The 14,390-nt window shown below is 40.4% G+C and overlaps 1 protein-coding gene across 3 annotated transcripts; it reads right to left on the bottom strand.

The window, feature by feature from the left end:
• On the bottom strand, positions 1-13,364 carry pde6d (phosphodiesterase 6D, cGMP-specific, rod, delta). Of its 3 annotated transcripts, none has more exons than XR_009241385.1 (6): positions 13,102-13,364; positions 4,572-4,660; positions 4,345-4,470; positions 2,261-2,366; positions 992-1,140; positions 1-853 (listed from the first exon to the last, which is right to left on the bottom strand). XR_009241385.1 is itself a non-coding variant. In XM_058639263.1 (5 exons), the coding sequence occupies exons 1-5, from the start codon at positions 13,149-13,151 to the stop codon at positions 1,059-1,061; spliced, it is 453 nt and encodes a 150-aa protein (XP_058495246.1). In that variant the 5' UTR covers positions 13,152-13,364; the 3' UTR covers positions 1-1,058. The 3 variants fall into 3 exon arrangements, 1 of the variants encoding a protein (XP_058495246.1); XR_009241386.1 differs by having other exon boundaries at positions 1,009-1,140; XM_058639263.1 differs by having other exon boundaries at positions 1-1,140.
• Positions 13,365-14,390: the final 1,026 nt, after the last annotated feature.

Genomic DNA, 14,390 nt, shown 5'->3' with positions numbered 1-14,390 from the left:
TCCCAAGCCCTATAGTCATGTTTCGAGTGGAACAGAGTTGGTTTGGTACAGTGTGGTACGTATATCTTTTGCGTTTAAATTAGGAATAGTAACATTCCAGTCCTTGGCAGCCCTTTCCTTGGGGTAGCAGAGTAAAATGGTTACGGTACAGCTACGTGGGTGGAGCTAGACCAGTCCCACCCACGACAGTTGATTGGACGTCACAAACCCAGGAGGAAAAAAAGAGCTGCTGGATGTCCTACATTGTTGTCTGTTGTGACGTCATGCTATGCAGCCATTGGGCACAGCCAAGTTACTTGGTAGTCATACTGTACCGAAACCAACCGTACCATGATGGAAACAGCATAAATCCCCTTTAAGGACCAGAAAACAATATACCTTGTGTGACCTAAAAATGTAAATAAAGGCCGACTTGCGTCACTGGACCCTGTCCACATTCACCCATGATGATTTACTCTGTCAGGACAAGGACGAAGCCTCTGTAAACGGGACACAGCTTCACGAGAGACACAAAGTTGCGTCTTCCCTTGAGAACGAACGTTCAGCTCATTTTTGAACAAACGACACGTGGTGAGCAGTGTTTCCATGAACACTGAAAGCAGAAGGTTACAAGTCTAAATGTTCTGTTCCTGAGTAAACGCAACCTTAGGGACGGAAGGAGGGAGGGCAGAATGTGTAATGATGTATTTACAATGTAACAGTCTGACGGAGGGGGGGGAGTTTGGGGATGGTGTCATGCAGAGAGAGGGAGGATCTGGAAGTCGGGGCGGGAGGGTGGGGGGTTGAAACAACAGAGTCTTCTCTCTCTCTCTCCTCCTCCTCCTCCTCGTCGTCATCCCTCTCCTCCCAAGGTCTAGAAGAAGTTTTCAGGTCAACACAAAAACATGAAAACAACCAAAAACACAAAGCTCACGTCACTGACTGAGGGACCACAGCCGGGTTTCACCACCAGTCAGCTATGAACTGATTACTGCTGCAAATTTCAGTTAACCTTGGTAATTCAGAGACCTTGGCAGGACGTCAGCATTTTTCGGAAGGTGGAGCTGTAGCGTCAGGGGTCAGACGTAGAAGAGTCGTACCCTGGAGGTGCTGACGTGGAGGTCGTCGTCGAAGAACTTGGTCTCAATGATCACATTACCACTGGGAAACAAAAGAACCAGTCTGTCTCCATGTGATAAAATATAACAGCAACAAATTATACACAAAATTACACAGTTTCTTATTCAACATCACACATGGTCCGTTTCTTCAGTCCGCATGTGCTGCTGTGTACTTATGTTTTATGCCCTAACCCTTACAGAAAATAAGGGTTTCTCTCATCCCTTACCCTGAACTTAACCATCACAACTAAATGCTCACCCTCAACGCAGACCCAATTCTCACCCTAAACCTAACACCAGGTCTTCACCCATTAACAGACCTTTAAAAGGAGTGACAAATATGAGGTCCAGCTCAAAATGACCTCACTTCCTGTGGTTAATAAGATTGTTGTGGCCAGGGTTCAAGCCCCGGTTGGAACAAGGGCCTTTCTGCATGGAGTTTGCATGTTCTCCCTGTGTGTGCGTGGGTTCTCTCCGGGTTCTCCGGCTTCCTCCCACAGTCCAAAAACATGCAATGTGGGGATTAGGTAAATTAGACACTCTAAATTGACCATAGGAGTGAGTGTGAGAGTGAATGGTTGTTTGTCTCTATCTGTGTGTGGCCCTGCAATGGACTGGCGAACTGTCCAGGGTGTACCCCGCCCTATCGCCCGATGTAGCTGATATTGGCACAGCACCCCCCCGCGACCCTCTGGTGGAGGACAAAGCGGTAGATGATGACTGACAGACTGACTGACTTTTGCCCAGTTTTTTTTTCTTACAGTATTTTAACAAAAATACACATGTTATTATCCTACATCAAAGTAAACTAGTGCAGAACTTGATCAGCAGGTGACCGTTTTCTGATATTTAGTGATATTTCTGCAGAAATCTCTCACATTTCTAATCCAAACAGCATCAAAGTCGGCACTGCACACACACTGGTGCCACTAGTAAGTCACATGCCAAGTGAAGTGAACCATTGGACAGTTATGTGATTGACAAACAGACATTTACAGATCGATGTTGAGATGCTTAGTCACAGGTGACACATACAGCCAGGTAAATATTAATTTGTTGTGCAGTAGTGATCAACCTGATCGGTCACTGGATAATGGCGGCTGCGAAGGACTCAAGTGTAGAAAATGAGACAAAGACACTCTGACAACGCTCAGACTCACGTTAGAACATTAGCCGGCATCATCTGCGACTCTGGAGCTGCTTCTATCAGAGACTGCCACGTGTTGGTGGAGTTGGGGATGACAAAGCCAAACTCGAAGAACCATTCTGGACAGACAGATAGACAGACAGAGAGGTCAGTTTACCAGACCTAACAAGAAACAACATCATCATCATTGTTATTATTGTTAGGATTCCTGGCATAGTGCTTTTCCCCTGCTTTTAATGCTAGATGGCGGTCAAGTGCAGGTTCCATTTTCATTCAGGTGTGCGTGTACATGTCTGTAAGGGTTAAAACAGTTGGTGATTGATTTAGTAATCAATTTATCTCCAAATGTCGTCTTTTTGAACAATTATTTATTCTTAATGACCATTTTAATGTTTGTGTAGAAGTCATTTATGTTCCTCTGTATAAACTAACATAATGTGTCCTCTTCCATGTGTTATAAACAAAGTGATGGTGTAAGTGCAGGTGGATTTTTCCAGACCTGTCATTCTCCTTCCATCCACCAGAGGTCCCTGCACTTTAACACATGTCCACTCACACCTGAACTCAGCTCCATCATCACCTAAACGTCTATTTTTAACCGTTTATCATCATGGGGTTCTTGCTCTCAGGGTGAATTTTCCATTTACAGTCACTCTTCTGCCTGTGAGCTGTTGTCCTTCCATATTTAAACACATTTCATTATCTTATCTTATCTTATCTTATCTTATCTTATCTTATTTGCACAGCACCTTACCTCCAGAGGTTTTAAAGTTTTAATCTTTTTTTAAATTATATTTTGTTAAGTTAAACTGTTGGTTCTTCTTTTCTTCTTTCTTTCTTATTGCTGGGCTCACCGGGTTCTGGAGAGACTGAAATTTCATTCTGACCTCATGTCTTAATGTGTGTTGGTATGACAATAAAGAACTCTTGAATCTTGAATCTTGAATCTTTACCTTCTTGATTCACACGCCTAATAATAATCTACACGGTGCACTTATGTCAGTTTAATCTTGGCCCACTTGAACACCTGTCAAATTAATCAACAATAACGGTGTCGACGCCGTTTTCTTGGCTCTTTTTCTCTGGCAAAAACCCAGCGACACAAACATGTTGTGTCTAAGTAGACGGTGCCTCGTCTCGCGGGGCTTCTCTGTAACTTCACCTCTGTACGGCAGAGTCTCCAGGGACAGAGCTTCAAACACCACACAGTAACACAGGAGTGATTACACTAAAAGACGCACAGCTTTTTCTCTGCACACGTTTGCTTTAAAAACTATAAAAAAAACAGGTGAAAGCTGAAGGTTTGAACATCGGAGGGATTTATGAAGAAACTGAGAGCTGGAGCCTGGAACGCATTTAAGGGAACCAATATAAGTATGACATAAAAAACACAGCACAGATCATATCACATTCTTTAATCTCTTGTGTAAAGCACTTTTTTCCGATCAACCTCCATGTTGGCAGGCAACGATGCAGCAAAAATGAACACGACCAGTGTTGGATTCAACCCGTCATGCCTGATTTATGTGTCTGTAGAGGTAAACACCGTCATTTCCTGCCAGAGGGTGTAACCTTGGTTGCGTGACATCTGCTACTGGAGCTCTATAGGCTACTAACCACCAGCAGACGCTAGGAACACGTCATCAGTTGTGTCAAGTCGTGTGATGAGGAGTTTCTGCAATTTTTTTTCTTAAATCAAGAGAGACCTTCTTCAGGCAACCAACTGGACTTGCTTCAGTCAAGTTTGAAGTCTCATCATCCAAGAGGCTTCTTCACTTCTGAAGAAGAAAAACCAAAGCACCCTCTTGGATGAAGAAGTTCTGAAGAAGAACTGAAGAAGTCTCTTGGACAAAGAATAAGTTCTGAAGAAGCCTCTTGGATGGAGAAGTTCAGAAGAAGACCTGGAGCAGTCTCTTGCCTCAGGTGAAAAGTCATTAAACTTAACTCAAGCAAGTCCAGATGCCACCAGCTATCTCCTGAAGATCACCTGGATGACTGAGAACCTTCACCTTGTACACTATAGAACAGCAAGAGGTGAAATCTCCACAAAGTACCTTCCAATGACTGGCCTTCAGGTCCAGAGTTGTGGCCCCTTACCTTCTAGACACTGTCCTTTGAAGAAAACCTTCTGCTCCAGTCTGAATTTCTCCAGTTTTTCCGAGGAGGAGAAGTTCAGTTCTCTGGAGACTGCTTTACACTTCAGGATCTTTTTAGGGACGCGAGCTGGAGACACGGTGAGAGACGTTCATTAACTGAGCAAACAAGAAACAGATTCACTGGTAACAAAAAAAGTGAACAATCACAGCTTTAAAAAGTGGAAGTACCTTCATGTTCCACTCCAGGTACAGAGAGGTCTTCAGTTCCCTGCCACAGAACTTTGCCCGTCTCTGCATCTCGAAGGTTCATCCAGTTTCTGGCAGGAAAACGTCAAGTGACAACAACCAAACAACCAAGAAGTTAAACAGTCTTAACAGGGAGACGATGAGGCTGAGGCTGAGCATGAATATGAAACAAATAAAGGTCAGGAAGATTTGTGATCAGGCTTTACATCCTAATAAACTGCCATTTATAACAGTATGGTATATTTATATATAATTTGCTTTATTTGTTCTCAAAATAGTTGAATATTTATTTAATAATTGATTCAATTAAATATACATTATATTGGATTATAACCACTTAAACAGATGCACTTATAAGACATTCCTGGACCTCTCCATCTTGGTCAATACGATATTAAAACAGGAGCATTTACCATCATGTCTGACCCTCATGGCCACATCACCTGATTCATTATTCATGTGAGGATGAATAAGAGGAAACCACGGCAGCTGAGCATGAACCAGTGAGACAGAGGGAGGTGAAGAATCCTTTGTGTGTGTGTGTGTGTGTGTGTGTGTGTGTTGTCAGGCTGTCAGGCTGTCAGCTGGTCAGCTGCTGTTTGTGACCTGCACTGACTCTGCTCACACAATATAACCGTCACTCAGAGCGAGTGTGAGAGGAGAGGACCTGCTGGACAGTCACTGTGCTCTCAGCAGTCTGTGGAGACACTGATGTGTAAACATGTATAAAGTTATGGTGCTAATTAAATGGAGCACTGTGCTACACTTAGAGGAACTGAGATATATGAGATATATTGTGAATTTCTCTGTGAGATGAATAAAGTATCTATCTATCTATCTATCATATCAACAAAGACAGTGGTTCTCTCACTTTTTATACCAAGAACCTGAGAAAATATTCAGCTCTCTCAGTTAACACCATTATCACCAACGTTAAAATACACAGGTGTAAATAGACTCCAGGTGTCTCCACTGTTCGCTGACATTATTATGTACCTGACTTTACAAAAGTGCAGTGGTTATTTCATCGCACCTTATAGGTCATACTTCTTCATTTCAGTTGTTTATTAGGGCCCGAGCACACACACTATGGCATTTTTGAGATACCCAATGTTGGTGAAACCGCTGCAAAAGGAAGAAATGGCTGTGGCCGGTTATTTTGTCAGTCAGTCATCATCTACCGCTTTATCCTCAACCAGAGGGTCGCGGGGGGTGCTGTGCCAATCTCAGCTACATCGGGCGATAGGCGGGGTACACCCTGGACAGTTCGCCAGTCCATCGCAGGGCCACACACACAGATAGAGACAAACAACCATTCACTCTCACACTCACTCCTATGGTCAATTTGGAGTGTCCAATTTACCTATCCCACAGTGCATGTTTTTGGACTGTGGGAGGAAGTCGGAGTACCCGGAGAGAACCCACGCACACACGGGGAGAACATGCAAACTCCATGCAGAAAGGCCCTTGTTCCAACCGGGGCTCGAACCCGGGTCTTCTCGCTGCAAGGCGAGAGTGCTAACCACTACACCACCGTGTGGCCCCGGTTATTTTGTGACTATTCATAATGGAAATGCAAAACGATATGTACCATACTGTACCAAACTGAACCGTCCCACTCAGTGGAAACACGGCTTCAATTGACCCCACGTGTGTTTGCCCTGTGATGGACTGCTGACCTGTCCAGGGTGTGACCCACACACACGAAGTGGTAGAAATTGATCTTTAGTAACTATAAAGAATTAATCGTAATTTATCCACACAGAAAGAGAACTTTCCCTGGACTATCTTTTGGCTTTTTAATATTAAAAACTTCCCATAAATGTAGCGAGGAAGGTATTGCATTTAATAACAATTCATCGATATCGCAATGGGGAAAAATGTTGTTAAAGCCAAAATGTGTGTCAAAATATCATTGTCTTGCCCTGTAAACACCTTATTCTACAGAGTGAAGGGAACGCTTTTCCACTACACTGTTCCAGCACGACTCGACTCCAGCACGGTTTATTTGCTTTTGCATTAGTGATAATACCTGGTACTTTTTTTAGTACCTGCTCTGACGAGGTTACAAGTGAGCGGAGCCGATACTCTATGTGACATCAACATACTGCCGGTCACTGATTGGTCAGAGAGTGTCACGACGCCCCACACAGGAACCAAAAATACACCGTGGTCTGTCGACGAGGTGATGACACCCCTGTGTTTGGTGGCTTACAAGAAAATCCAGAGAGAGCCACCCTGAACGAAAAGGTGTACCAGGGAAGAGGTCTCCCCGCATGTTGTCCACTCAAAGATACCAGGACGACGACCGTGCCATTAAAGACCACAACAGCCGAACTGGGTCAAACCACAAGAGCTGGAAGTGGTTTGACCGGCACAATAATCATTAAATTAAATATGTCACAATCGCAATTCCTGTCAAAAGTAATTGCAAATTAGATATTTATTCAAACTCCACCAGACTGTTTGGCAACAGTGAGCGACCCTCGCTTCTCCACTCAGCTACCTGTCACACTCAGACACCACTTAGTGTCACAGACACACACTGGACTCCACACCATCTGTGAAACCCTTCATCCACTTCAACACGACCCTCAACCTTCTGGAAACTCACGTCTCTCTCTCTGTCCATGACAGACAAACAGCTTTAATAAAGACACACACACACACACACACAGAGTCAACTGAGAGGATGCCATATCATAACTCTTCTAACTTCTCAGAAGATGATAGATGGATGGATACCAGGAATAGACCTTTGTGACCATGTATTGTCATTACGGTAGAACCTCAGGACTTCCACGGAAACAACTGTCCAATCACAGACGAGATTCACCAGTGTGTCACATCTTCTCAGTACTGTAATTCCTAAACGGTTCAATAACTGCTGTCTTTTTCGTTGAACATTTTTCAACAATTCTACAATAGAATACAGGCAGCCTCATCATGATGGTAATGAGAGGGTTAAGAGGCAAATTATTTCAAATTCAGCACTTCCCGTTCCCAGGAACTTGATAAATGTTGTGTACAGAAAATATTACCATCCTGTTTGTTTTCCTGGATTACTTCAAAATCAAACCAACCATTTATCAATTCCACTTAAAGCTGAGGGTTTATTTCAGGGCTTGTTCAAAGTGGATTGCTGCTAATTCTAACATGTGAAGGTCAGCAGAGGTCACAGACCTCCAGCATACATCCCCTCCCCCCACAACTCTTTGTAGTAACGTGTGCTGAGTCTGAATGCCGCGTCTAATCCTCTCAAGTATAAATTAATCCAATCTGCCACATCAAAGTGATCAATCTGATCCTGCACAGCCTTCCAGAAACATCCAGGCCTCACCACTCTCTCGTCAGTTAGGAGGGAAAACCTCTGGCATAAACACTTGACCTTGTCAGGACCAGTCGTCCTCATGGAGACACAAACCTGGTCCTAATGAGGCAGAACCTAATTTCTGAGGAACTGGTTAAAGTTTAGGACTAAAATTTGAAGTGTGGTTAAGTTAAGGTTAGGGTTAGTCATTAACTGGTTTTAGTTAAGGCTTGGTTTAGGCTGTTCAAATGAATGAAAGTCCTAAAAAGAATAGATATGCAAATCTGTGTATTGTTTTTGCAAAAAATTAGGTTTTGCACCAGAAAAAAGAATCTTATTTTCAGAAATTTGAATTTAGCTTTGTCTTAATTTCAGGTTTAATTGCTAAAACAATGGTTTATGTGTTCACTGCTGTTGTGTATTAATCTGTCAATTTCCTGATTTATTTGTTCCTCTATACCAAAGACACCAGACAATCTTGACTTACTTACCTAACTTATCTATATTAGAATGCTTTTACAGTGGTGTGTGTATTAAATGCAGTTAAATTCCCTATCACAGATTGGCATGTGAGCGAATATAAGACATTCGAAAGCTATACATTCTAAAAATCAGAAGGAAGACATTTCTTACATGACAGAATTTCTTTGCTTGTAAAGAACAACTTTCTTAACTTTTGGTCTGTTTTCCTCTTTTAATTAACATTACAGCAAAAACATTTCAGTTTTAATATACTTATTATACTATTATACTACCCTATAACAAAATGTACTTTAAGTCCAGTGGCAGATTATTTTATCCTAAAACAAGAAATTTAAATCAATTTAAGAATATTTGGCTTATTTCTAGTTGCTTCTGTTTTTGCAGTATATGACAAATAAATAATGACCAACACCAATCGACATTTTTGTGACATTTAAAGGAGCAAACAAGTAGTCACTCAATCGAGAAAATAATCTAACAATTAACCTATGACGAAAATAAAAAATAATGCATAAGTCAATGCAGTGTCCTAAGAAGAATAGCAGCGCAAACCTGTGTGTGTGTGTACATGTCTGTAGTAGATTGTGAGGACAAATTAAAACTTTTAGATTCATACATTAGGGGGTGGAAGTCACGCAATAAGATACATGATCCACGATACCAATAATATCACGACACAATGATTCTGTGATAATCAAACATTGCAAGACAATCATATCGCGATAAATCGCGCCAATAAGTAAATAAGAATAATAAGAAAACAAAAACATTAACGTGAACAGTTAAAAGGGCAGGACTTAAGAGACAACAAAGAGAAAGGTCAAAGGTCATGAACGTGGATGGAGCATCTCTTAAAGTAATTTTTTCCACCGTTATCCCGCTGTAAACTCCCTCTTTCTTCAGCCATGTCACTTCATTTGAGCAGCGCCACCATGAGGAGACATGAAGTAGCAACGCCTGGCGAGTGAAACGGTTTACTTTAAAGCGCCTTCATTTGTTCATAAAAATATATTCCACGAGAAAGGACGATGAAATATCACCAAATCAATATTTTGAAGACTTGCTTTTAAAATTAAAAAAATTTCGGTACACACCAAAGTCCGCCAACAATGCTGATTGTCAGTGTTTATACTAAATATTAACGTAGATGCTCTGGTATCAAGACACAAAAATGTAGAGAAGCATCATTTCGGTGTCATTTTAGCGACACATTGTTGACAAACACACAGCTGGTTTAGCTACAGTCCTGCTCTCTGTCTCCCCCTGTCTCTATCAGTGGTACTGCAGGGTATGATTTTACATAATTTTCAGGACAAAGACATCTCAGCTAATACTGTGTGAAGATGATAATCTCTGCATTTCCAAAACAGGGACTGTTTTTTTTTTACTGATAATTATAAAATGATAAATTACTTTGTTACATTAATAACTTAGTTTAGCAGGCTACAGCAGCAGCAGCAAGTTGATGTTGGGGGGGTATTATGGTGTCCCCAGAGGGCCAGCTGCAGGTTGTGTGTGTGTGTGTGTGTGTGTGTGTGTGTGTGTGTAAACCACCAGGGTGCACCTGCACAGGTACGTAAGAAAACACACATACACACACAAGTTAATGAGCCCCCAGTGAAAAGCTGCTGTCACTGTTTAGTCTGCATTTCTTGTTAAAGATGCTGTAATAGCTTAAAGCTGCAGTACGCAGGAAAAACCTGTTTCTCCACGTTTTGACATGGAGGCCTGAGCTCCTCCCACCAGAGGGTCGTGGACAAACGTTGATATTGACGAGTGGAGAAAACCGACAGGTATAACGACACTCTACAGATGGACAAGAGGAACTGAAAATGACTGTTTCCATATCTCTGATACTTCACAGCTGCGACTGTAATCAGTTGATTATTTTCTCAATTAAATCGAGTACTTTGGTCCGTAAAAAGTCTAAAAAAAAAAAATCATGGTAGCCACAGTTACCCGTGTACAGATCACAGTAAGGCGAGGGTGGGCATCTGCTGCATAACTAGTGGCAACACAAAATGTCATTTTAACTATAATTCCAGCAAAATTCCGATCACCCTAAAATTAGGTCAGATTGCAATTTTCACAGGTTCTGATTACACACAAAGTTTGGCGAGCACTTAAAAAGTGATGATGATGAATATTCCGAGCAGCAGATACAATAATAACACAACTGAGGTTTTTAAACAGAATCATAACCAATGAATAACACGTGGGAATTTAAAATGGGGCAAATAAGGTGTGGAAACTTCATGTTAATGAGGCAGCACAAAGTTCTCAGAACCGGTTCAATGCCCCACCAGGTCAAAAAAAAAAAAGGCTCCACTGCCCCTAATTTCTAGGAATGTTTCTGTTAAACGCAGAGAAGGATTTCCTTAAATTAAAAAAAATAAAATAAAATAATTCTAATATTCTAATTTAAAAACATTCTGAACAACAAGACTCAGAATTTAATTGTTGTAAAATGATGTAGTGTTGAAGTGACAGGTGTGGTGAAGGTGTCTATCACAATAGATCGCTGTCTGTATTATCCTCCCTCTCCTCCTCCTCCTCCTGCGTAACTGTCCGGTACAAGTGGAGCAGCTTAAAGGGCCGGAGACACTTCAAAGCAAACACAGACATTTATATCAAGTCTTCTGCCACATATGTCCTGCATGTGTCGTGCAAAATTGTGGACTGTTGTCATAGTTACAACTAACCCTAACGGTCAAACAATTTCAGACCCAAAACAGAACCCTGAGGAACACCACCGTCTGTTTTCAAACAATAACAACAATAATATATTCCTTCAATATCAACTCAGCAAAGGCTACTAAATGTTTGCGTGTTTTCTGACTAAACAGCTTTTAATTACTCATTAAATTTAATCTTTCCTTATCTGACATTTTATTGCGATAACTATTGATATCGAGTATTATGGCTCTTTTTAACAGCCATAATAACACTAATTCAAACAAACCGGATGGGTCCAAACTAATGACTGAGGAAACGAACGTTCCACTGTCAAGTAAAGTGACAACCATTTAAAACACAAAGAAAAACTAATTTACAAATAAACAATGTTACAATTCACTCACTGACGTACACTACATTTTAAATAAACATTTTATAACAAACATGTGTAACATTGCCAATTTCTGACATTTCTCTTGTAAACATGTTAATATGTATTATAACTGTAAAATTTATTTTTGCTGTCCATTGTTTTACTTGACAGACATGTGGAACCTTTGTTTTTGTGGGTGCACCTCTTCTATTTCTGCTTTGATAAATTAAGGAAGAGGTACATGACTTTTTCCTAATGTTTTGTGCAGTAGCTAACTTAATTATCTGTGTGTGTGTGTGTGTGTGTGTGTGACTGGTGTTTTTGTTGTTTATTTTATGTACTTTCTGTCAGAAATTAAACTATCTGTGCATAGTGAATAGTGCATAGTGCATCACTATGTGGGACTAATATGGACTTTATGAAGTTACAGCACATTTAAAACACACTTGTCCAATATCCGATCCAGTGATATTGAACAGTATGGTACCGATACCTAATACCCATACCTAGTATATTGTCCCATTAATATGTGGAAACAAAAATGTACTATTTTTTTATCTCACAGCACATTTAAAAAAATACTTGTAACATTAGAGCTGCCACTAACAATTATTTTCAAAATCGATTAATCTGTCGATTATTTTCTCATTTAATCGTTTGGTCCATAAAATGTCAGAAAATCTTAAAAAATGTTGATTGTGTTCGTCAAACCTGGAAATGACGATGTTCACAAATGTCTTATTTTGTCCACAAACCAAAATGATTAACTTTTAATAATTTCTTTGTTAGAGCAAAGAAATTAAGAAAATATTCACATTTAAGAAGCTTAAAAGATCGGAAATCTTGTTTTAATCATGAAAAAAGCTTCAAACCGATTAATTGATTATCAAAATAGCTGCCAATTAATTTAGTCATCAATTAATTTTCAACTCTATGTAATTTTACATTTATATCTGTCCAATATCCAATAGTATCGCACCAATAGCAATACTGACTGATACCAATTCCCATACCTAGGATATTGTCCCATCACTATGTTGGACAAATATGGACTATTTTATGTTACAACACATTTAAAACAAAGTTGTAACATGTCGGATATCACATTTGCTTGTATCAATCAATCAATTCCCATACCTAGTATATTGTCCCATCACTATTTGGGACAAAAAAATACTATTTCTTTTTATCTTACAGCACATAAAAAAACACTTGTAACGTGTTCAAGCAGCAGCAGGGAACTTCATCATCAGCTGCCTGTGACAACTTTACAGAGTCTCCAAGTTCCGTTTAACTCAACAGCAGCGAACACTATTGAGTAGAGCTGTCATTCTAGCCTCCACTTTAGCCAGGCAAGCTAACCCCCCCCCCCCCCCCCACACACACACACATATATACAGAGACTGCAGCTTCTTCCAGCTAACCAGAGTGTTAATCTCGTGCTAAAAAGCACTGTCACCACACTAACACTTCCACTCTCACTCTCATCATTACAAATGAAGATAAACATTAGCCATGTAGCCAGGTTAGCCGCAGCAGCTAACATCACTGCACTCATACACGCTCGTAACTAGCACGGTGCTAACGCTACATGACGTTATCCAGCATTAGACCGGAGTCTGTCTCCGTGTCTCACCTTCAGAGACACCCCGGGACTTTTAAAAGGATACAATTTGAAGCCTTTCAGAATCTCCTTGGCCCTGTCTTCGTCTGAAGACATTTCGTGTTTTTAAAAAAAAAAAATATCGTCCGCAGTCGTTTCTCTCAGAAACTGCTGTTAGCTTCAGCAGTTAGCCGCTAACTCCTGTAACACTGACGTTTGCCCGGGAACAGCATAAACTCTGTGTGTGTGAGTGTGTGAGACTTAACTCTATATTGAAGAACTGACTGCAGGTTAAATCTGATCCGTTAATGCAATCAGCTAAATATACGCACATAACTAGCCTGACAGTGCGCCTGGCCAATCAGAGGCAAGAGGGCGAGTCCCGGCAGCCAATGACAAGGCCCACTCAGAGGAGTGGGTGGAGCTAATGTTAGATAGCGACGCGTCACCAGGGGCAACGCTTCACGGACTGTGAAGGATGTTCGGGGCCGTAGGAAAAAAAAAGACAAACAACAAAAGTGAGGTGATTGAAAAAAGTTTAATTAATTTGAAATTTATCTTCTCACAAATGTAATCTATATTTACTGTTTACTACGGAAGCCCCGTTTTTTGTTTCATAATCTCAATGTTTGAACTCGTAACTATAACATTTTTATCTCATGTCAACTTTCATCTTGGAATAATTAAAAAAAATGATTTCGTAAATCACCATTTTATCTCATAATCTCGATTTTTATCTCACCATTTCGACTTTAAATTCAATACTTATGGCGTTTTTTATTCCTAATTTCATTATTTTATCCTTTAATTTCATAGCTATACCTTACATGATGATTTCAAGGTTTTCCCCCTCATAATCATGACCTTTTTTAACCTCATGATTTCGAATTTTCCCATCATAATCATGATTTTTTTTCTGTTGTCATAATTAATAAAATCACAGCCAAACAATGCAGTATAATTGTATTCTGGAGGAAAAAAGGCCCAGAGTAATCAAAATGAATAAATTACGTGATATACATTCACATGTGTGATACAGGCTAAGATAAATGGAGAGAGGTTTGCATCAGAGTGCATCCATCATAAAACTATTATTACTGAACTGAGCCAACGATGGAAGCTGCTGGGACTCCCCCTGCTGGACAGATAAGCTAAGTGTCCGCAGCTAATCCGACTGAGCACTTCACTCCAGTTTTGCGTTCTACTGTGTATAATTTGCATTATTTTTAAGTGTATGTAAGATGGTAATAACTATAAAGGACATACACTACATTCCTAAAAATATTATTTCACTGCTTTAAATAGCATAACTAATTAAAGGAAAACACAGTTTAAAATATGCCCCACAACAGAAGC

Source organism: Solea solea, chromosome 9 (assembly GCF_958295425.1).
Source record: "Solea solea chromosome 9, fSolSol10.1, whole genome shotgun sequence".
In the NCBI taxonomy this organism is placed as follows: Eukaryota; Metazoa; Chordata; class Actinopteri; order Pleuronectiformes; family Soleidae; genus Solea; species Solea solea.
The sequence above is the reverse complement of the archived record's forward strand: the minus strand, read 5'-3'. Positions and strand labels throughout refer to the sequence as shown.

Excerpts from the sequence above, each read along its gene's own strand:
- pde6d (XM_058639263.1), bottom strand. The coding sequence starts at position 13,151 with ATGTCTTCAGACGAAGACAGGGCCAAGGAGATTCTGAAAGGCTTCAAA. Across the intron at positions 2,367-4,344 it reads CAAAGGACAGTGTCTAGAAG|AATGGTTCTTCGAGTTTGGC; the intron begins GTAAGGGGCCAC and ends CTGTCTGTCCAG. Across the intron at positions 1,141-2,260 it reads ATGCCGGCTAATGTTCTAAC|TGGTAATGTGATCATTGAGA; the intron begins GTGAGTCTGAGC and ends TTTGTTTCCCAG.